The 25974-nt window shown below is 48.8% G+C and overlaps 1 protein-coding gene across 1 annotated transcript in view; it reads left to right on the top strand.

Moving 5' to 3' along the window:
• Window positions 1–3005, top strand: part of LOC144762795 (CD109 antigen-like) — a 628126-nt gene extending 625121 nt beyond the window's left edge. Inside the window, exon 33 of the mRNA XM_078648065.1 lies at window positions 1210–3005. Within this exon, the coding sequence (XP_078504191.1) occupies window positions 1210–1463 (254 nt within the window). The 3' untranslated portion in view covers window positions 1464–3005. The remainder of the gene's footprint in view (window positions 1–1209) is intronic.
• The last annotated feature ends 22969 nt before the right edge of the window (window positions 3006–25974 follow it).

Genomic DNA, 25974 nt, shown 5'->3' with positions numbered 1-25974 from the left:
ATAAAACAATTTACCATATGTCGGAGTCCACTACCCCCCCCCTCCCCCGCCCCGCCTCATCGCCCCACAGCACTCCCTCGGCGAGCTGCCACTGCTCAGCACCATACATCATTGGAAGTTCAGCGTTATGAGAGTTTCTGAGGTAAGAAGATTGTGATGTAGTGGTGCTAAAATAATTTTCATGAGCTAGCTTTTGTGTGATTGACACTCCCAACCCAATCCATGGTCCACTTTCATGTGAAAGACTGACCCCATTTTGTGTAAAGTTACACAGGAATCCTTTGTGGCTCACTGCTCCAAGGAAGACATTCCTTTGTCTTCCTTGTCCAGAAATTGGGTTACTCATTCTATATTTATTCCGATGATACCCAGATCAGTCTCGGCTTGTACAATGCAGTGGGCTCAGCATCTATATTGAAATCATGATTTCAGTCTAGCTATATATGGATGTGCCCCTTAGTGATAAAGCATAAGTTAGTCAAGGTCTAGGCAATGATCATACAAAATTGTCTTGACATTTGTGCTGACCAATTATGGCTAAATCTATGGGAACGAGTCTATTTGTGGTACTCATAAAAGCAGTGCAGGTTTCTTACTTGAGCTGGCTTTCTCCTAGTGTTCTATGTGTTAATATGGTTAACCCTTATTTGTCAGTCTCAGCCATGATGACCTTAGTTTAAATTATTATAATGCATTTTAGATAAACACTCTTCTTTTCTGGATTGCTTATTTTGTAGCATGTCTCACTAACTGTCTGACTGCGCTATCTGTCATCTTAACATCCAATACTATGCAGAGATTGTAGAGTTCACTTACCAGCAATGGTCCTAATGACGTGTATCCAATCTACTCAAACAAGTGTGCCCTCCTCTGACGACATCCTCCATCTTTAAGATGCTTGGTAGTGCATTCTCTGTCTGAGCTTCTGACTTGTGAAATATTCCTCGTTGTACCTTTCAGGATATTGTTTTGTCCAGTTCACGTGCACTACTTATTCCTAACTCCTTTTACGTTGTTAAAGGCTGCAATGTTGGTCCACTATATGTATCATAATAACCTAAATAACATTTCTACCTTAATGCTGAGGAGCATGTTTTAAACATGCGGTTGCATGCTTAGAATGAGCATCTGTTTGCCCTGATGTTAATTGCTCGTTTTCTGCACTTTGCTGTGGGTGCTTATGTGTTTTAACACACTTTTCTCTTGCAGGAACCCAAGTAGCGAGACTGTACTCTTCAAGTGTCATGAAATCCATATCATCTTGCTCTTTCTGCGGGGTGAACTGCAGTTTATGTCTCCCAAAAGTTACAACGGCTGGAGGAGGCGGGAACAATGCAAGCGTTACAACTGCTGCTGGAGGAGGCGGCAACAACAATGGGAACAATGCTGCCTCGGCTGTTGTTTTGCACTTTACAGCTTACATTTTTGTCCTGGTCGTGACTTTGGCACATCTATCTCTGTAGTTAACAAATGAAAACTTTAGAACACTGTGCCACGTCGTTTGTACATATGAGCCAAGCGCCGGGGTCTCTGGCACAGCTTTGAGTTGTCTGCGTCACAGATCCACGGTCTCTGCTTGAGCATGTAGTGAGCACACAGATTGTTTTATGCAGACGCCCGGTGATATCCAGCTGATGTTCCTAACTATTGTCATGCCCTGAAGGCTTTTTTTATCCCTACAACCAAACTTTGATTTATAACTTGCTGTTAAATACAGGGGTAATTGCCAGCAGCAAAGTTACTACCGTAATTAAAGGTTTTTCAGAAAAGCTGGGCAATAACTTCCAGTTAACGTGATTACTGTTGGTAAATGGTATATTTTTGCAACACCATCTTTTAGTTGCCGCTAACGCTTGATGGTATTACTGAAAAATGATGTAGCAATTCACTCAGTCACAACCAGAGAGGTAAAATGGTATGTCATTATTTAAAATACAGTTTTGCTGCTCTGCCAGAGTAACAGCATTTTCTTAATGAGGTCTTTGGTGTATTTTGTCTCTATTTGCTCTGCTAGGACTTTATAATTGTGTTTCAATGAGAATCACTGGTCAAAGTTCTCGTGGCTTTAATCCAGCTATCACTCATTACTGATATTCGAGAGCACTGTTCTCGAGTTCTGTTTGATTCCTGTTTTTACAATTTGACAGTAAATAAATTCAACTACCCGATAGATTTTTATAATTAAGGAACTTCATCTCATGTATTACGAATAGCGTGCTTCATGTGTTGGTAAATGATTGCTCCCGGCCTACTAAATAGGGATGCGAAAATGAGGGGGGAGAGCGGTAGGCCAGTTAAAGCTGTTTGCCCCTTGGCCTGCACATTTCTGGGCTTTTCCGGACCTGCGCGCCCAAAGAAAATATATGAATATTTCATATAACAGGCCTGCCTCCTTTTCTGATCAATTTACGATGAGGCGGGCATGGGCAGCTAACACCAGGAAACGCCATAAGTTGGAGCTTTAGCCAAATGTTTCCCTGAACATTGTTGCAGTTTGAACTAAATGCCACAGAAGGGCCCTCCATGAAGTTTGTGACCTACGCTGCACAAGCTTCTGACAAGCCTCCTACAAGTATAATGGTCCATTTAAATTGTTTTAAAGATGTAGTTTAAAATCCTAAGTATAATGTATTCAGACATTCCAAAAACAAAACAATTGTTTGAACAACTCAGAAGGCTGGCTTCTTTTCTGAAGAGGATTACGGGGGCACCAAAATCTATATATGCATACAAAATTGCTGTGTAAATATACACGTTTTACCATGTACATTCGCCTTTTATTAATTTCGTCTTCATATTCTTGGTTTAAATGTTCTTGCGCCATATTGCACAGTTCTAAGATATATTAATTCATTCATTTAGAACGTTTGTCCTTCTCTCTAAAACACAATTAACTGGTAATGGTTAAAGTGAGCATGTAATAGGCACTGAATCCCTAAATTCGTTTTTTCTGCTAACATAATGAATAAATGTGTTCCAATAACAATAATAAACGGTTTTATTGAGTTGTGTCGTCTACATATCTGATGGAAACTCCCACCTTGCTTTAGAGGGCTAATCCTGTGCAGGCGCTGTGTACAGATGGAGTATCCTAAGGGTTTGCAATATGTAGCGCTTTTAAAGTGCGAGGAAGGCTCGTTGTTTGCTGTGGGTGGGTAATTATGGAATCTCTGAAGAGCACACCATGACTATGTGTTAATCAGAGTAATAGGGGCATATTTACAATAACTGGCGCATCCCTGCAAATCAGCAGGGATGCGCCATGTATTGTGCGCCACAGCTCCGCCATCATGGATGCGCCGCATTTACAATGCAGCGCACCATGGTGCAAAAACAGCACAGATGCATCACGCATCTGTGGCGTAAAAGTAACGCATTGCTGGAGTTGCGTCGCAAGCGCGGCGCAGCTCCAGCTATGCTCTGGGGGCCCTATCTAGTTAATACTGTGTCAATCCATACGCCTGCTTCAGGCAGGCGCAGGGTTTTGACGCAGCATGGGCCTAAAAGTGACTGAGTGAAATCTTGTAGATTTCACTCAGCCACTTTTAGGAGGCGTTCCTGCGCCGGACACCCCCCCTGCACAGGAACGCCTACATGTGGCGCAGAGCATTACAACGTGACGCATCTCCCAGATGCGTCACGTTGTAAGTACCTCTGCACCATGGAGCAGGATTTGCGCCGCCGCTGCGTCACAAAAGTGACGCAACGGTGGCGTAAATGAGGCGCAAAGGGCTTGTAAATCTGCCCCTATGTATTTACCTGATCTCCGGCTAGAGTGGTATGGCGGACTGGATTTCAACCTGAGTAATGTTTCAACTGTTTTATGAACAGTAGCAAGAGGAATAGACTGTGGCGCTCTGCATGAAGTTGGTTTCAGGTGGCTATTGTCAAGCATTAGACTGATTGTTCCTTTCAGAAGTGAGGTATTTGGAAACGGGTTTAGATTTTGGAACACAACTTACATTTTGGGCTACCTTGTAATTCTGTCCTTGATATGAAGTATTTTTTCTCAGTATGTGTCTTTTTATGTAATGCCGATGAGCCTGGACAAGAAACTTGAGAATGTTACTGCCCAGGAAGCGCAATATCTACATCCATCTGGTTCTAGAAAAAATGTTGCTCAAGGAAGGTGGCAGACCACTGCATGTGTTGAAAAGAAAACCTTAGCAGTCTCCACAATTCATTGTCAGTAAGAATATTAACACCAATAAATTAGAAAAATGAAATGGCAGTAGATCTACATAAAGTACCTGTGGCGACCACTCTAATGCAGAATTAAGCAGTGCAAAGGCAAACCAATGTTCTTTATTGTTTTACACTGTGCACCTTGTGCATTTGACTCTTTAACACAACCATGTGTTCGATTATGTTGAGTAAATGAGTAAGATTTATGACATGCAGTTGTGGGCATCTGTAATTTTGTGATGTTGATCAATGGAGATAGAGGAGGCCCATTTTTCATGTCTGCATTAGGGCCCACTGCAACCCTGCTATGCCACTGTTGGAACCAGTGATTAATTTGTAAAAAAAAAAGTGCTGGGGCCCAAAGTGTTGCTCAGAATCCTCCAACTGTCACTTTTGTATGTCAGCGTGCGAAATACCAAGGGCATAGGGTCTTGATTCTACCTCATGCCTATTTAATCCACCACCAGGTACTCCCTGCATCTTTAATTCACTTTTGCAGGTTCCTGTTTTCTCCAAGTGTCATATTTTATGTCTTTGCCTTCCTCCTTCTTTCCCACTTGTGTATTTTTTACTCTCTTGCTCTGAGTCAAAGTCTAATTAGGAGAAATCAAGTGGGCCCCAACTGCAATCATCTGTTCGAATTAAGCACTGGAGGGCACACACTGAAGACACTGCTTTATTGCATCTGATTTCCCTAAGTGGCATAGACAACCACAGAGTCCTTCCCAGGACTGAAGCAGCATTTAATGCAGTGGTTCCCAAACTGTTTCTACCCTTGGCTCCCTAGACCCATTGGCCATTGCCCGTGGCTCCCCACTGTTACTTTTTTTGGAGGTGGGGGGATGTAAGCCCGGCCTCAGGAGTACTTGCATTTCTCTCCCTGAAAATAATTGGCTGCAGTTGAAGAAGGTATTATAATCATATAGTGGGGGCCAGAGGAGGTGGAGTTGGCCTAATCTTTAGGGAGACATTAGACTTCTCTCAGCTTTACATCAAGGCCATCTCTGGGTGTGAACTGTTGGGCTTCTCTATTAAGGGTCAGGGAGGTGTGCTACACACTGGGCTGTTATGCTATCGACCCCCGGCTAGCTCGTTATCGGCTGTGTCAGAGCTCATAGACTTAATCTATGACCTCTCTCACTCCCACACAAAGCTGATGGTGCTAGGGGATTTCAATCTTTGGCCATAGGGACCGACGAACTCAGCTTTTGTAGAGCTGGTCCAAGCCTGTCGTAACATTGAGTTACAACAGCTTGCACTCTCCCAAACTCACTCAAAAGGTCACACCCTGGATTTGCTTTCGCCGACGTATATCAAACGTCCCTGCGGGACATCCTACCTCAGTGTTGGACGGATCATGCTCTCGTCCTTTTCTCTCTTACATGTACAGCCGCTATAGCAAAGAAAGGTAGTGTGGGTGGTACTAGGATGGGTAGACAATGGTCTAGACTCCTTAAACAATCTACCCTGCCCACTTTGCTTTCGGACGGCTTTATATTGGGAGTTAGTGTGAACGTGAGCTACGAGACTCTCTGTCAGAGAATCTTGGCTTCGCTAGACTCCTTGGCTCCGATGCGTACAATTAGAGCCAGGACTAATCTCGCTATGCCATGGTACTCAGAAGAACTTCGGCAGCTTAAGCTTCAGTGTAAACAGGCCGAGCGTGCCTGGAGAAAACAGTATCTGGAATCACGCAGAGTCCTCTTTAAACAGGCATTAGCGACCTACAAAGCCCAGATTAAGCTTGCTAAAGCCAGATTTCTAGAAGAATATGTGAAGGCAGCTGCGAACAAGTCCCAGGCCCTATTTAAGATCGTTAAAGACCTGGCCCATCCAGCTTGTACTATAAATGACATCCCAGCCTCCCAAGCTCTTTGCGACCTGTTGGCACAAGCTTTCGAGGACAAGATTGCTACCATCTTAAACAACCTTGCCTCGTCTTCTGGCCATGTGGTGCACAATTCCACTCCAATTGAGATCATGAAGGTGGGCGCCAAGCTAGCCGGATTGGACAATTTCCCTCTACCATCTTTTGAGGACTTCTGCGCTCTGGCTGATGGTGTGTCCTCTGGCTCTCCATCTGACCCTCTTCCACCTAGATTTTGGAAACTGTTTCGGGAAGAGCTTTTTCCCCCACTTTTCTCGATCTGTTGTCAGTCCCTTAGATCAGCACGGGTCCCAGACTGCTGGAAACTGGCTGTGGTCTCTCCATTACTGAAGAAGGAAAATCTGGATCCTGCCTGTCCAGCTAACTATTGGCCGATTTCCCTGCTGCCATTCCCAATCAAAATCCTTGAGAAACTGGCCACAAAACATCTTTCCAACTTTCTTGAGACCACCGATTGCCTGGATGTGGCCCAGTTTGGGGTTTTTCAAGACGCCAGATCGCGCTACACGGCACGCCAACACCTTGGCTATTGCAGTCAATCAGCAAACGGCAGCCGTGTAAACTTTTATCAGCCACACAACCACGTGACACCGGCATGCCCGCATCACATTAAACACAGACAGCCGGTAATCTGATCCCGATAAAAACCAGACCCATCATAGTAATTTCGTAACTTCGGTTCGCTACGATTCAGCTTAAATAAGACAGCCGTCAAATTGAGCCTGACTACACTCCACCCGGTTATAAAAACACACGGCCCATCGGGAGCCTGCCCTCTACTCCTTAAACATCACTTGCTTCGCATACATTTTAATGCAGGGCAGTGAACAAACGTGAATCTGTACAGATCGTGCCTGCATAGAATAATTCTGTCGTCCTGATATATTACTGATCCTGAAACACAGTATAACAATGGTAATGTCCTGAGGAAGACACTCTCCTGTGTCGAAACGCGTAGACAGGAAACCATCCCTCCATTTTATCACCTTACTGTATAAACATTATACATCTATTAATAGAATTTGTTTTATCATGTTTTATCAATATGTCAATGATTTAATTCATGACACCTTTTATGGAATTTATTAAAATGTACTTTCTATGCTAAATTCAGTGTTTCATCATTAATTTTGGTCTGTTTGCTATTTGAATTGGGCCAGTTTCTTTCTCTTTTTTATTGCTTGCCTGGGTACGTTACTTTACATATACCAGTTTGGGTTTAGGCCAGCACATGGGACTGAGTCGGCATTGGTGACTGTTCTGGACGACCTTCGGACGCGTGCCGACCAGGGTCGAGCAGCCTTTTTAGTGCTGCTCGATATGTCGGCCGCGTTCGATACGGTCAGCCATGCAATCCTGATCAGGAGACTGGCGGAGGTTGGAGTGTCTGGCTTGGCCCTTGAGTGGCTGGTGTCGTATCTCGATCATAGGCACCAGGTGGTAGCCCTACCACCCTTTAAATCCGACATCAGGAGGGTTGGACAGGGCGTACCCCAGGGGTCGGCCATCAGCCCCATTATATTCAATTTTTACCTCCGCCCCCTGATCATGTGGATAAAATCTTTTGGCATAACAGTCACCAACTACGCCGACGACACCCAACTTATCTTCTCGTTTGAGGGTAAGGCGGCGGTGTCACAGGAGGTCTTCCATCGTTGCATGAGCACCACGGCAGAATGGCTGGGCAATAACTCCCTGCAATTTAACAGCTCAAAAATCGAGGTGCTACATTGCTCCATGGACCGTACCCCTAGGCCTCTCCCACAGGATTTTTGGCCTCCAGACTTCCAAGGGACTAGCTTGCCTGCTGAATCTGTTCGAAATTTGGGGGTGATGTTCAGTTCCAGTTTGCAGCTAGACGTATCAGTGAACAGAACAGTAGCCACTTGCATGGCACTGCTCTGCTCGCTGCGAAAGATCTTACCCTTGCTCCCTGTACAGGCTAGACCAGAGATAGTGCGGAGCATAATTTTAAGTCGTCTTGACTATTGCAATGCACTACTTCTGGGGGCACCTGCCACTTTGCTGGGGAAATTGCAACGAGTACAGAATTTCGCTGTCAAATTGGCACTGTCGCGCCGACGCCTGGACTCTTCTGCCAAGGCACTTAGGGACCTTCATTGGTTGCCAATCTCCCAACGGATTGATTTTAAAGCTCTGTGCCTGGTATTTAGGGCTCTTCATGGACAAGATCCGTCCCCTCTGCAGGAGCTTTTCTCTTGGTACACTCCGTCTAGATCACTCCGGTCAGCCTCAGCCTATTTGGTAGTAGTACCCAAAATTTTGAGGTCCCGGATGGGTGGGCGGTCCTTCAGGTTCACCGCAGCGAGACTGTGGAATTCTCTTCCGCTGGGCCTGAGGGGTCTGGAAGACCTCCCTTCCTTTAAGAAAGCCTTGAAAACGTACCTCTTCCCTAGGATACTGTAAACGGATCGGATGCTGGTAATATCATGTATGTGTCATAACAGTCTAAGCGCCAGGATGCCCGTCGGGTGACAGCGAATGCGCTATACAAGAATGTCTATACATACATACATACATATACGCAGGGTGTTTCGTATTACTAAGGTGGCGCCTCCAAAAAAATAGTCCTAGTTACACTCCTTTGCCCATGCCTTTTTAGACTACCTTCTAAAAGATTGTTATCCTATTTATAGTGCTAGATAGCACCCCTATGCATGTAGGCTCCATTGGCAAGGTGTTCCTGCGCTTGAAGAATATTTGCATGCACTTCCATTTCTACCCATGTCATATGTGCCAACACACCTCTCTCAGCAGGGTGACTCATGATTTTTTAAATAACATACACCTTTATTTTTGCTGTATCCTCCCTAAAATTGCCTCCAAATCAATGCAGGCCATATAATTTCCTCCTATTTGCCATATATGGTGTTTTACTTACCTGTGCTCAAAGAGAGAGTATGCCTGTCTTGAAATGTGTGTGTGTGCTGAAAGAAAAGAGTACTGGAAGTACCTATGGTTCAAGTAAAAATGTCAGTACTTAATAATGCTTAGTGTGTTTAATAGACAAGACAACTGTACTTTCTTGATAACATGCATTGCCGTAAAATGCATTTGGAAAAAAACTAAATAATTAACGAGTCTAACAAGATAAATCAGGCATCTTCTGCTTACTTATGGAGTGTTGGAACTTGGGGATCCAGTGAATATGGAGGTCATCTCCATCAACAAGCCATCACTACGTTTACTGCCTTAGGCATGTCACTTACAAATCATCGACATTTTACGTTTAAGTCTAATTATGGTAACTAAAGCCAACAGACACTTCAACATTAAATGCATTAAAGTGCTTGGTGTGCGGCTCCCCTGACTATGTTTGATGGCTCCGCAGGGAGCCACGGCGCGCAGTTTGGGAACCACTGATTTAATGGTAAACGTGTGTAAGATGAATTGTTTGTTTTGCAGTGGAATATGTTCCTACTACATTTGTCAATTTTCAAAATAAAAGTATGAGACCTATGGAATCTGAAATATTTTCTTTTAAAAGCCTTTATCATTGGCTTGTAAGTATACTCTGCTGGGGCCTACTGAATACCGAACAAGCTTGTTCACAAGGCAAGCTGCAGGAATCCATTTACACATTTATAAATATACACAAAAAACAATGTTTAACCCATCTTATAAAGGTACATAAATATTAATAGTTGATAAATATCTGGTACTGGGTGATCTCAATTTCCATTTAGATGATCCCGTAGATAAAGCAGCCAGGGAATTCCATCAAGCCATGAAAGCACTTCACTTTGAGCAGAAAGTTAAAAAGCCCACTCACCAACTGGGTCATTTATTGGATCCCATTTTCGCTAATTGGGAACAGGTAGAAGTTCTTGACCCTGTCCCCATCCCCTGGTCAGATCACCACCTGATACCCTTTCTGATTCATACTCAGGGAGCTCGGCTGGTGGTACCGTCTGTCTTTAAACATCCCAGACGGAGATGAATGAACTTTTCTCAAACCAAATTCAATCAGGTGCTCACTGAGAAAGGTCACCCAGGGGGAGTGGGAGTGGAAGCCATAAATACCAATTTTGATCAGCTTATCACGGAGGCCCTGGACCGGGTGGCCCCACTCGGCATAACAAGAGTGGGTGGCCGGGTGCAGAGCACGGCACCATGGTATGATGATGAGGTGCGAGCAGCCAAAGTAGTATGTAAGCATGCAGAAAGACAATGGAGGAAAGCCCTCACTGTGCATGCGAAAGTAGAGTACACAGCTAAAAGGCGTATTTATCATAGATTGATTAGGAAAGCCAAAACTTTGTATTTTGGCAGTAGGATTAAGGAAGCCGAAAATTCCACTAAAGAATTGTTCCTAATCTATAAAACTCTCTCGGTAGGGAAGCCTGCAGCGGTGCCTGAAGAACTCTGTACGGTGGAGGGTTGCGACCGCATAGCAGAATTCTTTGCTAAAAAGGTAGCAACAATTTACGCCGCCTTTCCTCAGCAGACAATTCAGAATTTTAAGCCTTCTGGAACAACTAAGGTAATGGGGAAACAGCGGTTGTCCAGCTTTTCCACCCCCCCGACTGAGTATCTCATCCGCATCTGCGGGTCTATACAATCTGGCTCACCTAGGGACCCTACTACGCCCAGACGACTGATGGGAAGTCTGCATGTTCTTGAACCTTACATACGCCATCTATTAAACACCTCTTACGAGACGCAGACTGTTCCCGCTGCTTGGAAACAAGCAATTGTACTCCCGTTGCAAAAGAAAGCTAATGTCAGTTTTGAAAAACTTGAGAACTTGCGCCCGATCTCCCTCCTGCCATATATGGCGAAGGTAGCGGAAAAAATAGCGTACCTTCAACTGATGAAATTCGTGGACGAAACCTCCCTGCTCCACGATTCTCAGTCAGCTCTTCTTATGGCGGTAGAGGCTCTGTGACAGGGTGTGGATGAAGGCCAGACTATGTAACTACTGGGAACAGGTAAGTACCACCTACGCAACCCTAACCCCTTAGGAGACTGTCACGCAGGGGACCAGGACCTCACTAGGACCACCTCTACTAAAAAGAACAACCACCTAACTATCACACAGCATTTAGGGGTCTAAGACAGAACACAGTACCCATGATGTATGAAACACATTCAGAGGAGTAGTAAAGGAAAACATATAATGCATAAACCTACACATTCAGCGGTGTTAAGAATAAAGCACATGATGCAATGAAATTACATTCAGAGGTACCAGAATAATACAGTAGCGCAATAGTCACATGATGTCTAAAAACATTCAGAGGTGCAGGAATAAGACATGATGCAAGAAATCCCATTCAGAGGTGCAAGAACCATACAATTGCGCAAAACCTACATAAGCCACCACCTGTGGCAGTCCCTAGGCCAACTGGCCTTGTTGGGGCTAGAACGCCCTGAGTCTCAATGTCAGGGGCCTAAACGATGCAGGGGCCCACTACTTGCTGGGCACCTGTGAAGCGCACAAAACCTAAACGGTGCAGCTGCCCACTAATTGCTGGGCAGCTGGAAGCTTCATACTGTGACAGGGTCCTTACTGACCCTCAGGCGCAAACTGCGCCCACGCTGGAGCCACACAGGCTCTACAAACACCTACGCCCACGTTGGAGCCACACAGGCTCTGGCATGACACTGCGCAACGTTGGAGCCACCCAGGCTCTGCCACCACACTGCGCCGAATGCGGGAGCCTTCTGGGGCTCTTAAACAACCATGGTGCTTTCACTGGCACCAGCAATACACAAGCCCAGGAGGGGACGGGCATCGACAGTATGCCCCGAGGTGTCCCAAGAGCCATCTAGACTCCTTGACCAAATATGGCCTGCGTTGGAGCCTATCAGGGCTCGTTGGGAAGTCACCCACTCCGTCGGTGTCCCACTCGGGGGGCTCAGAATTCCGACATGCCCCCTGCGCCTCCTGGGGCTCTCAAAATAAAATATGGGCGTTGGAGCCTCAGGCTCCGTTGAAACCTGAGGGCGGCCCACTGTCAGCTGGGGCCGCCCTACCTCCACTCCCGCCCAGGTGCCGCTCTCCGGCACCAACAGCAGCTGCACGGAGCCCTCCCCAGCCCTTCCGACTCACCGGTCTTTCTGGGGCGGGCTCCTCCGGGCGGCGGCTTCTCTGCTGGGCGGCGGCTCACTCTCGCGGCCTGCGGTGGGGGCCGGCACCGACCATGTGCCTCGCGCCCCCTCCGCTCTGCTCACTCGGGGCTCCCTCAGCACACGGGAGCCCCAGCAGCCATTCCTCGGCCCGCCTTCCAAGCGCAGCAGCTCCGGTCTCCCTCTCCTCACGGGAGACCGGACGGGCTCACCATGGCTTCCCCCCAGCCGGGGGAGGCGAGAACGACGTCCTCCTCACTTCTCCCGGGTCTCCCAGCCGAGGTGCACCTCCATCACGGCTCTCGGCGGCTCCTCCACTCACCGGGGCACGGTCAGATGCCTCCCAGCTCCCGCCACGGCTTCTCAGGAGCGGCCACTTGCTTCGGGGGCTGGGCCAATCCCAGCGCGGCCCTGCGGCGCCTCCGCTGACGTCAGCGCTTCCTGGGCCAATCAGGACGCGACTTCCTCGTCGAGCCCTCCGCTAAGGCCCAATCCGTGCGCGGCTTTCCCGGATCAGCCGCCAATCAGCAGGCAGTCCCTTCGGTGCAATCTTCGTGGCTTTGGAGCTGCGGCGGTGATTTCCCAGGCAGATGCAAGCCCAGGGTCGCGGCAATCACGGCGTGAGCAGCCGAAGTTACGTAAAACTAAGAAATAAGCGAGGTGGGCACTCGCTAGGGCAAATAAAGCGCTCCCAGCGCTAATGGCCAGAATAAGCGCTCCCCAGCGCTAAAGCCCCTCTCCAAGTCCAGGATCATCCAGAGATGGAGCAAGCAGCTCCTAAGACCCAGGGAAAGGTCCATCAGGTGCCCAGGGGCTGGGCAGAGCCCAGGGATCCCCTGAGACCAAGCAGCAGCAGCCCCTGGCAGATTCAAGTTGAAAACAAGAACCAATTGGAAGGGAACACAGCCCCTTCTTATACACAGAAAAGGCTTTGAAGTCTTTTGAAGTCTTTGTGTAAGCGAGCCCTAAGCCCTGGGTGTATCTGGTTTCCCTCTCCTGTCAGCGTCAGGTCAGAGGTGACAGGGGGCCATCCGGAGGGAGAGGCAGCAGGGTGGGCTGACAGGCACAGCCTGGCACCCCCAGAGCTCTTCCCTCCCATCCGTGACAGCAGATGGGGGCCTTTCATCTACGGCTGACTCAGACCCCCTCCTCCGGGGCCCTGCAGACCCCGTCCTACTCACCAGACAGTCCATCTACCAGCAGGCCCAGGCATGCCTGGGCCAGGCCCTTCAGCCAATCACGCGCCAGCAGACTCACTACACAATTATGCCAACTTCTAAAAGTAGCGCTTCTAGACTAGACACAGCCATGCCGCATATACCATTCTGCAGCATTCCTTACCACGAGTTCATACATATCAAACTCAACCCTGCACTCCCCATGCATCAGGAATCTACCATGGGCATACATATTCCCCATTCATTCCTATGGGAGGGCAGGTCACTCACCATCCATACACAGAGAGCACACGCACTTTACACTGTACCACAGTGAAAAAGTGCGCAGAGGCCTAAAATCACCAATCCAGGTTCCAAAAACAGGCTAGGAAAAAGCAAAAAGTCACGGGGTGAACCTGCCCAAAAGGACCGGGTCCAACAGTGTGTTTCTGATGTTTCATGCAACATAGTGTTCTTGTATAGCGCCTAGGGTGAAACGAGACACATTAAGCTATCTGGGTAGATGGTTATGACGTGGCATGATTAAGAGCTTTGGCACTGAGCTAAAGGCTGTGCTGTTTTCAGACAATGCGTGTCAGTGTATCATAAAGGTATTCAAACTGCATGCACATCCATTCCTTGGCCTCTCTAACGGGTACTGCATTTTGTTGTACTACTGAGGAACTACTTTACCAACTACAAAATGGAATTTGTGAACCAGGCCCAATGTCTCAACACAACAGAACATTGCTTGATGTCCATTTCTATGTGGCCTCTCGTTGTGAGCTCGGTATTCATAGCTGTGGACAGTGGGGGGGGGGGAGCTCCTGGAATCACGCTGGGGTTGGGATGGTCAAGGGAGGGAGTGGCCAATCAGTTTCCCCAATAGTGCGGCACACTTCTGAAATACAAAGGGACAAATAGGTTCCTTCTTGAGTAACTTTTTTGACAATTTCGCTGGGGTTGGGATGGTCAAGGGAGGGAGTGGCCAATCAGTTTCCCCAATAGTGCGACACACTTCTGAAATACAAAGGGACAAATAGGTTCCTTCTTGAGTAACTTTTTTGACAATTTCGGAGATGTACTTTGCACCCATAGTGTAAAGAGAGGCTAGCGGGAACCCAATGAACTCACCCTCTTGGGCGCTATGTCCACCTCTTTCTTATCTTGTTGGGGAGTTCTCCCAGTTAATGCATGAACTTAAGACAGAACATGTCAGAAACAGAGCGAGGCATACCCTGCTCACTGTTTCTGTCTTGTTCTGTTTAAAGTGCATGCAATACCTGGGAGAGATTGCGAGTTGTATGTTTGAATTGTAGACACATCACACGTAGAACAACAGGGGCTCAGGTAGGCGCTGAGCCAGGGTAGACAATCATGGGAGGAACACTCTTGTCATAAGACGCAAGAATGAGGAGAAATAGAAGAAGGGCTTAATAAAGCTACCTGCGCTCCCGAGGCTTGGACGTAGTGCTTTGGGTAACACAAGTGCATTTTATGAAGGGGCACTCTATTAAACAAGCTTTTGCAATGCAATAGGACTAACAGTTAAGAGAGACCTATTGCATTGCATACGGGAGTACATGCTGGAGGGAGGGGCGAGAATGCACGAACAACGGGAGTGCAGGGAGGGGGGCGAGAAGGCACGGACTGTGGGGGGAGAAGGCACGGTCAGTAAGAGGACCTTATTAAAGAAAATAGTGCTCACAATTTAAATAACACATACCCTGCAACACTCGATGTAAAGGGGCTCGTAGCCATGGAAGGATACATATGACTACATGCCCATAATAAGAAGGGACTAACAAGCCTCATAATCAATCAGACGGCAGCATTTACGAAAGACAATGACACAAGCCAATTAAAAACGGGCGGAGAGTGGGAGGAGATTCCACGGAGCTTCCACTCCATACTCCATTACTGCATGCCTCACAAAGTGAGGAGCTCATGCACACTGCAGCTATAGGCTCGACCTAAAAATTATGATTTACATTCTCAAAGGGGAAGAGATCCCTTTGGGACCCATTCCTCTTTGATAATGGGTTAGCACCAGTTTTAAACTGGTGGAAAAGTATTACTGTTTTACGGAATTCGGTCCTAAAACAGTAATACATACCATATTAATTCAGTATTTGTAAGGGAGGCCCTAAACTCGCCCCTCCTAAATACCGAATCACAAATGCTATTTGGTAACAAATTATCGAATCAAATTTTGTACCTTTGAAAAAGCATTTTTCTTTTCGCAAATGGCCGATTCTGTGGATCGTATGTAAAAACACTTTGTACATTTGCCCCTAAAGGTTCTCCACATACACCATTTACAAAAATACCTCTGTACTAACTGGCACAAAAAAACTCAAACAAATCCTTCACCTGCAAAGTCTCAAGACACAAACACCCTGATAAAAATGCAGAATGTATTTCACACAAATACTTAATCAAAGACAACCTCAAAATAAAGACCCCCAACACTTTCAGAACCCATAAACAAATGCCCCGACATACGCCTCATACACAGACTATGAAAACAATGGCACACTCACATAGACCTTCAAAAGTAGACTCCCAAATGCACTTTGCCCTGTAGAAGTATACTACGCCTACCAGTCCTGATATATGTCCAAAAAAACGACAGACATAGAAAAACAGACTGACCAACCCACACAACCTTAACCTACACACAGCAACTCATCCATACATACACACACACACTCACAGAAAGACCAATCCTCAAATAAAACACTATTGACACAGAGACATGCAGACATACTTGTCATGTAATCTCCATCCTTATTCTCACTCACCATGGAAGAGAAAGGTACTGATGCTGCCTGTTACAATCTCAGACCCTTGCTCTCTGGGTGCAAGGGTGCCTGTGTAGGCGCTAGGCTGCTAAGTGTACAACATACAACAATGGCTGAACAGGTATCATTTAGTTGACAATTTGAGAAAAAGATATGCACATAGCATTTTGCAAGAAAAGGGGAAAGAAGGGTGGGTGGGGGGAAAAACTCAAATGGAGACAAGAAATCAGGAAACAATAAATGCGAAAAACACTTTTAGATATATTTTGATTGAAGTTCAAACCAAAAGCACTATGTTACTTTAAATGTCATGTAACCTGTACAAAACTGTGCACAAGTGCTCGTGAAAAGGTCAACGGCATGAGTGACAAGTTAAGGGGTAAAAACAGCAGGAAATGGTGCAGAGAAATACATACAGTGAATTATTTTTGGTACCCATACATTAATACATTAATGAACAGAAACAGTTTTTTGGGGAGACTACGAGAGTGGCACCTTAAATTGCGCTGCAAAGTCGACAGCGTTTCGGCCAGTGAAGATTTCAAGCCATCATCAGGACCAGGTTCAATCAGTCATTTGTAGGGGGCTAAGATGGCAGCTCGGCAAAAAAGCTCAGGAGGGAAAACCAGCGCATTATCTTTTTCCCCACTAATTGCGCACTAATATCGCCATAAAGCCACAGTTCCAGGCACCGGAACATGCCCTGAACCAATGGAGCCATTCTCGTGCCACGGAAAGATCTGCACTTTGGAGAAACGGCCCTAATAGGTGTCCCGGGAGGAGCCTGGGGCTGGGCGGCCTGACGCCTTCTTCGAGTCGTAGCGAGAGCGAATCCTGACGCCCTGCAGGAGTGAAGGAAAGAGCCCGGCCTCGGTGCAGTGAGTTGCTGAGACCCGCTCATTGGCAGTGTCCTCATCACCCCCCCACCCTCGACCTTGTAATCCGTCCCGGACTATACCGGCCATTCGTCCTGGCCTTGCGTCCCCACCTACGTCTCCACAGAGTGTGCGGGGACAGGGCCCGCGTGCTGCAGGCGGCAGTGGGAGTGGGCAGCTGCGGGGTGCTGTCCGGATGGAGGGGACCACCGACCGCGAGACCTGCCATGTGGAAGGGGTAGGCGGCTTTGACATCGGCCATGGCCGATCAGCCCTTTGCCTCCCCCACACTGAGAGCATCCATAAACACCCCTGGGCCCACAGCTCCTCAACTGCATAAAGCGCTCCATAGATGGCCGGCCTGCGCTGCAGCATCTAGAACACAGTGAACACATGCACGATTTCGGAACCTGCACATAGAGGGCAGCGCAAACAACCGGCGCAAGCATTCTGTACCCGCTAACTGAACTTTCTGGTGCTGACAATTTCAGAGTCCCTCCAATACTGGTCTTTAGGGCTATTCCTCATTTCACCTTTGAGGGTTCAGATAAAGATGCTGGTGACGCCATTTTGATGGAGCTCACCCGGTTGCCTGCCTGTGTTTTGCGGATGGAGCTATACGTTATTGCCCGGCGCAACTGAGGTCCTTAGGCCCCCACAGCAAATGGCCCATGACGACTGACCTGGCTCTCGTGCATGCTGTTCCTAGCTCCAATCTTGCACCATATTAGTTCCCGGCACCTCTAGTGCGGTATGGGCCGCAAGGATCCCAAACAGAGAACCCTACCATTCGAGAAAGTGGCAGATAAGCACCCTCACAATCCTCAGAAATGCCCGACAACACACACGCCATGGCTCTCCCTTCGACTACCGAGTTAACCGTTGCTTCCATGATGCAAGAAATGAGGGCAGGATTCAAGGCCCTATACTCTCGCTTCGATGCCTTAGACAGGAACATCGCAGGGCTAGGGGCCAAAATCCAAGTTAACGATCAGCGACTAGATGTTGCGGAAGCCCGCATCTCAGATTTTGAGAATGGGACCGCGCAGTCCCTCAAGAGACTGGAGCGCGCGGAACGCATTCTCAAAGAAGTTGTCATAAAAAACGAAGATTTGGAGGCCCGCAGTTGCCACAACAACGCTTGCATCATGGGGATTTCGGAGTCAACAGCCACCGGAAGCATGGACCTTTTTGTTGAGAATTTGCTCACTGACCTCTTTGGTAAAGAGGCATTCACTGCTGGCTCTGTGGTGGAAAGGGTTCATTGGTCGCTGGGCCCCAGACCTAACCCTGGCCTTCCTCCAAGGCACATAATAGCATGCCTCATGAACTTTAGAGATCGTGACACAACACTGAGGCTGGCAAGAAAGCGTGGCGATGTGGACTGGAAGGGGTCCAAATTGTCCTTTTATCTGGACTTCACATCAATGGTCCAGGAAGCCCGATGCAAATTTAACGGGATGAAGGCCACTTTGCGGAACCTAGGTCTCAAATATGGCATGCCATACCCTGCAAGGCTGAGAACTGATGTTGGAGGCAGGATCAGCATATTTGACACACCAAAGGCGGCTCAAGAATTCTGTCTGACATATAAACAGCTGGACTATCAGCCATCTGCGGAAAGGTCCCACTGTTTCCCGCCTCATAGTGGCTCAGATGCTAGTGCAGAACTCTTTTTCTATTCAGGCACTGGTTAACACATTCACTGGACTTTATTCATCCTAATGTATCCAATTGGGAAAATGTTTTATATCTTACATTATTGTATCATTTTGCTGGTTCAACTCGGCGTTGCCCCCATGGTGTATCTGTTTAATTTGTTTCTCTTTACACTGGCGTACTTTGCTTGGCCCACATCAGTTAGGCTTGAAGTAGATTTGTACTTTTTGTCAGACGGCTTACATAGGGTTGGCCTCCTTTGGGTTCAAGGGTGGCTGGGTGGGGGAAAGAGGGGGGTTGATGGGGTTATACGATTAAGTAGTTATTTTATGCACCTTTGTTCACGATCACTAGCTATGTTCAACACTCACCGCAGTTCTGTCAGATTAGACTGTACACTTTGCACTGATGACACATATAGGGAACATTGAGGGCCCCTCGGCATTCACCCTGATTTCTTGGAATGTCAGAGGTCTCAATGATAATTGTAAACATGGACAGGTGATCCATTACCTGTTCCGACACAAGGTAGACGTAGCCTATCTACAGGAAACACACATCCCCCCCAAGGATGCAGGCCGATTCGGCATCAGCTGGGGTGCTTACTGGTACTTTGCCAACTACAGCAAATATGCTAGAGGCACAGCCATTTTAATACTCAAAAGAGTCCCCTTTAGTTTCAATGACTTGGTCCGAGATCCGCAAGGCAGATACATCATAGTCATTGGCTCACTCGGTGGCTACAGGGTCTCACTGGTTAACGTCTATGCCCCAAATATGGATTACCCTGGGTTCTTCCACGCACTAGGCGCACAACTTGCAAAACAAATGCCTCAAAAATTATTGTTGGGGCGGGGACCTTAACTTATTATTGGACCCTAGGCTTGACAACCCCTCACGGGCACCTGACACCAAACCCCCAGCACGACACACTATCAGATATATGGGGGCGCCGAAACCCTACGCTAACTGTGTACACTCACTATTCTGGTCAACACAACACCTGGACCAGGATAGACTATTGGCTGCTCTCCCCTGAATTTACAGACTGGTTTGACTCCAATATGACACTTCCTAGGACATACTCTGACCACTCCCCAAAAAAGTTACATCTGAAACTCCTACGACCAGAGGGATATGAACGGCAGTGGCGTTTCCCAGGTTGAGCACTGCAGGATGAACTATTCAAAGCTGAAGTACGAGAAGCCATCGAAGACTATTTTGAGATCAACACTGTCTCAGTAAGCTCCTGGGCAGTACTGTGGGAGGGTTTGAAGGCAGTTATTAGGGGTGTCTGTATCTCTAAACATGCTGGGGTGCTGAGGGACCTCCGCAACACGATGACTCGCATCGAACGTGACATCATCCCACTAGTTTCCAAAACCACGGGGACCCTGGACCCAACAGAACTGGCAAAGTGGTTAGCCCTGCTGTCTGAGTATAGAGACAAAGCCGAACGGGAGATACTATACTTTGGGAAATACCACACTGCCAGGCGTTATGGGAGGGAGAACGACCTGGGAGAGTACTGGGACAAATGTTGAGGCCATCTTACAATAAATCATAAATCACTGAACTCCACTCCACCACTGGCAGCAGACTCACCAGGACCTCCGGAATTTGCGACGAGTTCCTAGACTATTATACCTCACTGTACACTTCCAGGATTGGGCCGGACAGTACAGCCCAGAATGAATACCTCTCCGAGATCGCACTGGTGTACCTTGAGAGATATATGCAGGACTTCTTGGCGGACCACATCTCAGTGGCCGATGTCACTCTTGCCATCAACACTCTCCAGGGCTCCACGGCCCCTGGGTTAGACGGCTTTACAGGGGATTTTTACAAAGAATATAAGGACCTACTAGCCCCGCAGCTAATCGAGGTCTATGCGGAGGCATTGGAAAAACCGGTACTCCCACCCACGCTACGCAGGGCCATAATTATTCTTCTCCCAAAACCTGGTAAAGACCCTAGGCAATGCGGGTCCTATCGCCCACTATCCCTGTTAAATTTGGATTAAAAAATTTTGGCCAAAGTTATCGCGAATCGGCTGTCTCAATTAATTAAATATATTATCTCCCTGGTGCAATCCAGCTTTGTACCTCACCAGTCCACCTCCCTGAACCTTCGGACACTGTTCACAGTACTTCACAGGGTAAATCCAGACATCCCCGTGGCCGCGATATTACTAGATGTGGAGAAAGCCTTCGATTCCCTGGAGTGGCCATTTATCCTTGAAGTGATGAAGCGAATAGGTATGCCATTCAGTTTCATCACCATAACTGCTTTACTCTACGACTGCCCCACGGCGAGGCTCTGTTTAAATGGCACACTTTCCAGACCTTTTGGGCTTTTCCGTGGAACCCGGCAGGGCTGTCCCCTATCCCCTCTCCTATTCATATTGGCAATGGACCCGCTGATCAGACATTTTCAAGAACGCCACTTGCACCGAGGGTTGCAGTTTAACACTGCCCCTCTCCTTGTTTCCCTCTATGCCGACGACACCATCTATACCTTAGACCAACGTAGCACCCCTCATCAGGGAAATTCTTCGCTTTGGCAGATTCTCTGGGCTAGGCATAAACTGGCACAAGTCCATCATTTTTCCCTTAACCACGAGCACTGCACCTTGAGAATGTGAATACCCCCTCGAGTGGTGCTCCGATTTGGCAAAATATCTCATGATCCACGTCCACCTCGACACCACACAAATCATATGCTTAAATTACGGGCAAGCAGTCCTTATTTTAGAAACACAGGTTGAAAAATGCCTGAGGTTACCTTTATCACTGGCTGGTCAGGTAGCAATTCTAAAGATGGTCGTTCTCCCCAAATTTTAATATCTCTTCAATAATATTCCCATACCCCTCACTGACCGTTTCTTTCGAACATTATGATCCCATATCACTCGACTGATCTGGGGGGGTAAACAGCCTTGTGTCCATTGATCCATCCTTACGCTTCCATATGAAAGAGGAGGGTACAACGTTCCCAACTTTCAATTATATTATTTATTGGCACAATGTCGCTATGCGCACGCTTGGTTCCACCCCAACGCGAGAATACCGTTTCTGCGACCAGAGGCGGATCTTGTCCTTAAAGACAAACTGTCCAGGGTGCTTCCCAGGGGCTTCCCCCATGACCCACGAGACATACAAATGGTATCCACTACCAGCTGGGCGTGGGAAAAATTGAGAAAACTCTCCAGTGCCAAGACCGTATACTCCTCCTCCCTTCCTCTGCCGAACGCTAGGTGGCTCCCAATTTCAGAGAAAGCCTGGTGTAGCGCACACTGGCTGCATTGGACAATGTAAAAATAGGGTATCTGTATCCTCGGGGGCATGTCTTTTCACCTGAGGACGACGCAAGGTACACGGACAGCAGTTTTATGACCAGATTTATTATGACTCGAATAAGATCGGCTCTACGGGCTACGCTCCCCACATTTCCAATTGAACCAGAGTCGTATTCCCCACTCACACTAGTGATAGAGAACCCTGACGGTGTGCATCTCATTTCTAAAATGTCCAAAGGCAGCACCAATATGAGACCAGTATGTGACACTAAGCTACAACAGGACAGGGAGGCGGATATAGGCGGGGAAATAACGGACAAATAATGGTCCAAATGTGGTGCAGCCACCAAAGACATATCCCTTAACAGCAGACATCAGCTGCTTCATTTTAAAATTCTTTGCCGCGCCTATTTTATAAGTATGGGCGAAATCAGCGACATCGCAGTCCGCAAAGTCGTGCGAAAGCGAATTCGCGATCCGCATAATTCGCAAATTCGTGCGAAATTGCGAATTTTTGTTTTTTGCGTGTTCCCAGGCATTTTTGCGTGTTCGCGGGGCTTTTTGCGTGTTTGCAGGCTGCTTGCATGGCGAAGTTACCCATGCGGTTGTGTATGGGCACAGCACCCTCTGGTTCATCACTGCCACCCTCTGGTTCATCCCAGCCACCCTCTGGTTCATCACAGCACCCTCTGGTTCACCACTGCCACCCTCTGGTTCACCACTGACACCCTCTGGTTCACCACTGCCACCCTCTGGTTCATCACTGCCACACTCTGCTTCACCCCTGTCACCATCAGGTTCAGCACTCACTACTGCCACCCTTTGGTTCATCACAGCACCCTCTGGTTCACCCCTGCTGCCACCCTCTGGTTCAGCACTCACAACTGCCACCCTCTGGTTCATCACAGCACCCTCTGGTTCACCACTGTCACCCTCTGGTTCACCACTGCCACCCTCTGGTTTACGACAGCCACCTCCTGGTTCATCACAGCACATCTGGTTCACCCCTACCACCCTCTGGTTCACCACTGCCACCCTCTGATTCACCCCTGCCACCCCCTGGTTCCCCACTGCCACCCTCTGGTTCATCACTGCCACCCTCTGGTTCACCAGTGCCACCCTCTGGTTCTTCACTGCCACCCTCTGGTTCATCACAGCACCCTCTGGTTCATCACAGCACCTCTGGTTCACCCCTGCCACCCTCTGGTACTGCACTAGTCTGTCACACTCTGGTTCACCACTGCAACCCTCTGGTTCACGACTGCCACCCTCTAGTTCACCACTGCTACCCTCTGGTTCACCACTGCCACCCTCTGGTTCATCACAATCACAGCACCCTCTGGTTCACCACTGACACCCTCTGGTTCACCCCTGCCACTCTCAGGTTCAGCATCAGCACTCACCACTGCCACCGTCTGGTTCATCACAGCACCCTCTGGTTCACCCCCCCTCTAGTACAGCACTCACCACTGCCACCCTCTGGTTCATCACAGCACCCTCTGGTTCATCACTGCCACCCTCTGGTTCATTACTGCCACCCTCTGGTTCACCAGTGCCAGCCTCTCGTTCTTCACTGCCACCCTCTGGTTCATCACAGCACCCTCTGGTTCACCAGTGCCACCCTCTGGTTCATCCCTGCCACCCTCTGGTTAATACCTGCCACCCTCTGGTTCATCACTACCACACTCTGGTTCATCACTGTCACCCTCTGCTTCATCCCTGCCACCCTCTGGTTCATCCCTGCCACCCTCTGGTTCATCACTGCCACCCTCTGGTTCACCAGTGCCACCCTATGGTTCATCCCCACCACCCTCTGGTTCATCCCTGCCACCCTCTGGTTCATCACTACCACCCTCTGGTTCAGCACTGCCACCCTCTGGTTCATCACAGCACCCTCTGATTCATCACAGCACCTCTGGTTCATCACAGCACCTCTGGTTCACCCCTGCAACCCTCTGGTACAGCACTGTCACCCTCTGCTTCATCCCTGCCACCCTCTGGTTCATCCCTGCCACCCTCTGGTTCATCACTGCCACCCTCTGGTTCAGCACTGCCACCCTCTGGTTCATCACAGCACCCTCTGGTTCACCAGTGCCACCCTCCGGTTCATCCCTGCCACCCTCTGGTTCATCCCTGCCACCCTCTGGTTCATCACTACCACCCTCTGGTTCAGCACTGCCACCCTCTGGTTCATCACAGCACCCTCTGGTTCACCACTGCCACCCTCTGGTTCACCACTGACACCCTCTGGTTCACCACTGACACCCTCTGGTTCATCACTGCCACACTCTGCTTCACCCCTGTCACCCTCAGGTTCAGCACTCACTACTGCCACCCTTTGGTTCATCACAGCACCCTCTGGTTCACCCCTGCTGCCACCCTCTGGTTCAGCACTCACCACTGCCACCCTCTGGTTCATCACAGCACCCTCTGGTTCACCACTGTCACCCTCTGGTTCACCACTGCCACCCTCTGGTTTACGACAGCCACCTCCTGGTTCATCACAGCACCTCTGGTTCACCCCTACCACCCTCTGGTTCACCACTGCCACCCTCTGATTCACCCCTGCCACCCCCTGGTTCCCCACTGCCACCCTCTGGTTCATCACTGCCACCCTCTGGTTCACCAGTGCCACCCTCTGGTTCTTCACTGCCACCCTCTGGTTCATCACAGCACCCTCTGGTTCATCACAGCACCTCTGGTTCACCCCTGCCACCCTCTGGTACTGCACTAGTCTGTCACCCTCTGGTTCACCACTGCCACCCTCTGGTTCACGACTGCCACCCTCTAGTTCACCACTGCTACCCTCTGGTTCACCACTGCCACCCTCTGGTTCATCACAATCACAGCACCCTCTGGTTCACCACTGACACCCTCTGGTTCACCCCTGCCACTCTCAGGTTCAGCATCAGCACTCACCACTGCCACCGTCTGGTTCATCACAGCACCCTCTGGTTCACCCCCCCTCTAGTACAGCACTCACCACTGCCACCCTCTGGTTCATCACAGCACCCTCTGGTTCATCACTGCCACCCTCTGGTTCATTACTGCCACCCTCTGGTTCACCAGTGCCAGCCTCTCGTTCTTCACTGCCACCCTCTGGTTCATCACAGCACCCTCTGGTTCACCAGTGCCACCCTCTGGTTCATCCCTGCCACCCTCTGGTTAATCCCTGCCACCCTCTGGTTCATCACTACCACCCTCTGGTTCATCACTGTCACCCTCTGCTTCATCCCTGCCACCCTCTGGTTCATCCCTGCCACCCTCTGGTTCATCACTGCCACCCTCTGGTTCACCAGTGCCACCCTATGGTTCATCCCCACCACCCTCTGGTTCATCCCTGCCACCCTCTGGTTCATCACTACCACCCTCTGGTTCAGCACTGCCACCCTCTGGTTCATCACAGCACCCTCTGATTCATCACAGCACCTCTGGTTCATCACAGCACCTCTGGTTCACCCCTGCAACCCTCTGGTACAGCACTGTCACCCTCTGCTTCATCCCTGCCACCCTCTGGTTCATCCCTGCCACCCTCTGGTTCATCACTGCCACCCTCTGGTTCAGCACTGCCACCCTCTGGTTCATCACAGCACCCTCTGGTTCACCAGTGCCACCCTCCGGTTCATCCCTGCCACCCTTTGGTTCATCCCTGCCACCCTCTGGTTCATCACTACCACCCTCTGGTTCAGCACTGCCACCCTCTGGTTCATCACAGCACCCTCTGGTTCATCACAGCACCTCTGGTTCACCCCTGCCACCCTCTGGTACAGCACTGTCACCCTCTGCTTCATCCCTGCCACCCTCTGGTTCATCCCTGCCACCCTCTGGTTCATCACTGCCACCCTCTGGTTCAGCACTGTCACACTCTGGTTCATCACAGCACCCTCTGGTTCACCAGTGCCACCCTCTGGTTCATCCCTGCCACCCTCTGGTTCATCACTACCACCCTCTGGTTCAGCACTGCCACCCTCTGGTTCATCACAGCACCCTCTGGTTCATCACAGCACCTCTGGTT

The sequence above is a fragment of the Lissotriton helveticus genome, chromosome 6 (genome assembly GCF_964261635.1).
Source record: "Lissotriton helveticus chromosome 6, aLisHel1.1, whole genome shotgun sequence".
Classification (NCBI taxonomy): Eukaryota; Metazoa; Chordata; class Amphibia; order Caudata; family Salamandridae; genus Lissotriton; species Lissotriton helveticus.
Note: the sequence above shows the minus strand (reverse complement) of the source record. Positions and strands in the feature narration are given on the sequence as shown.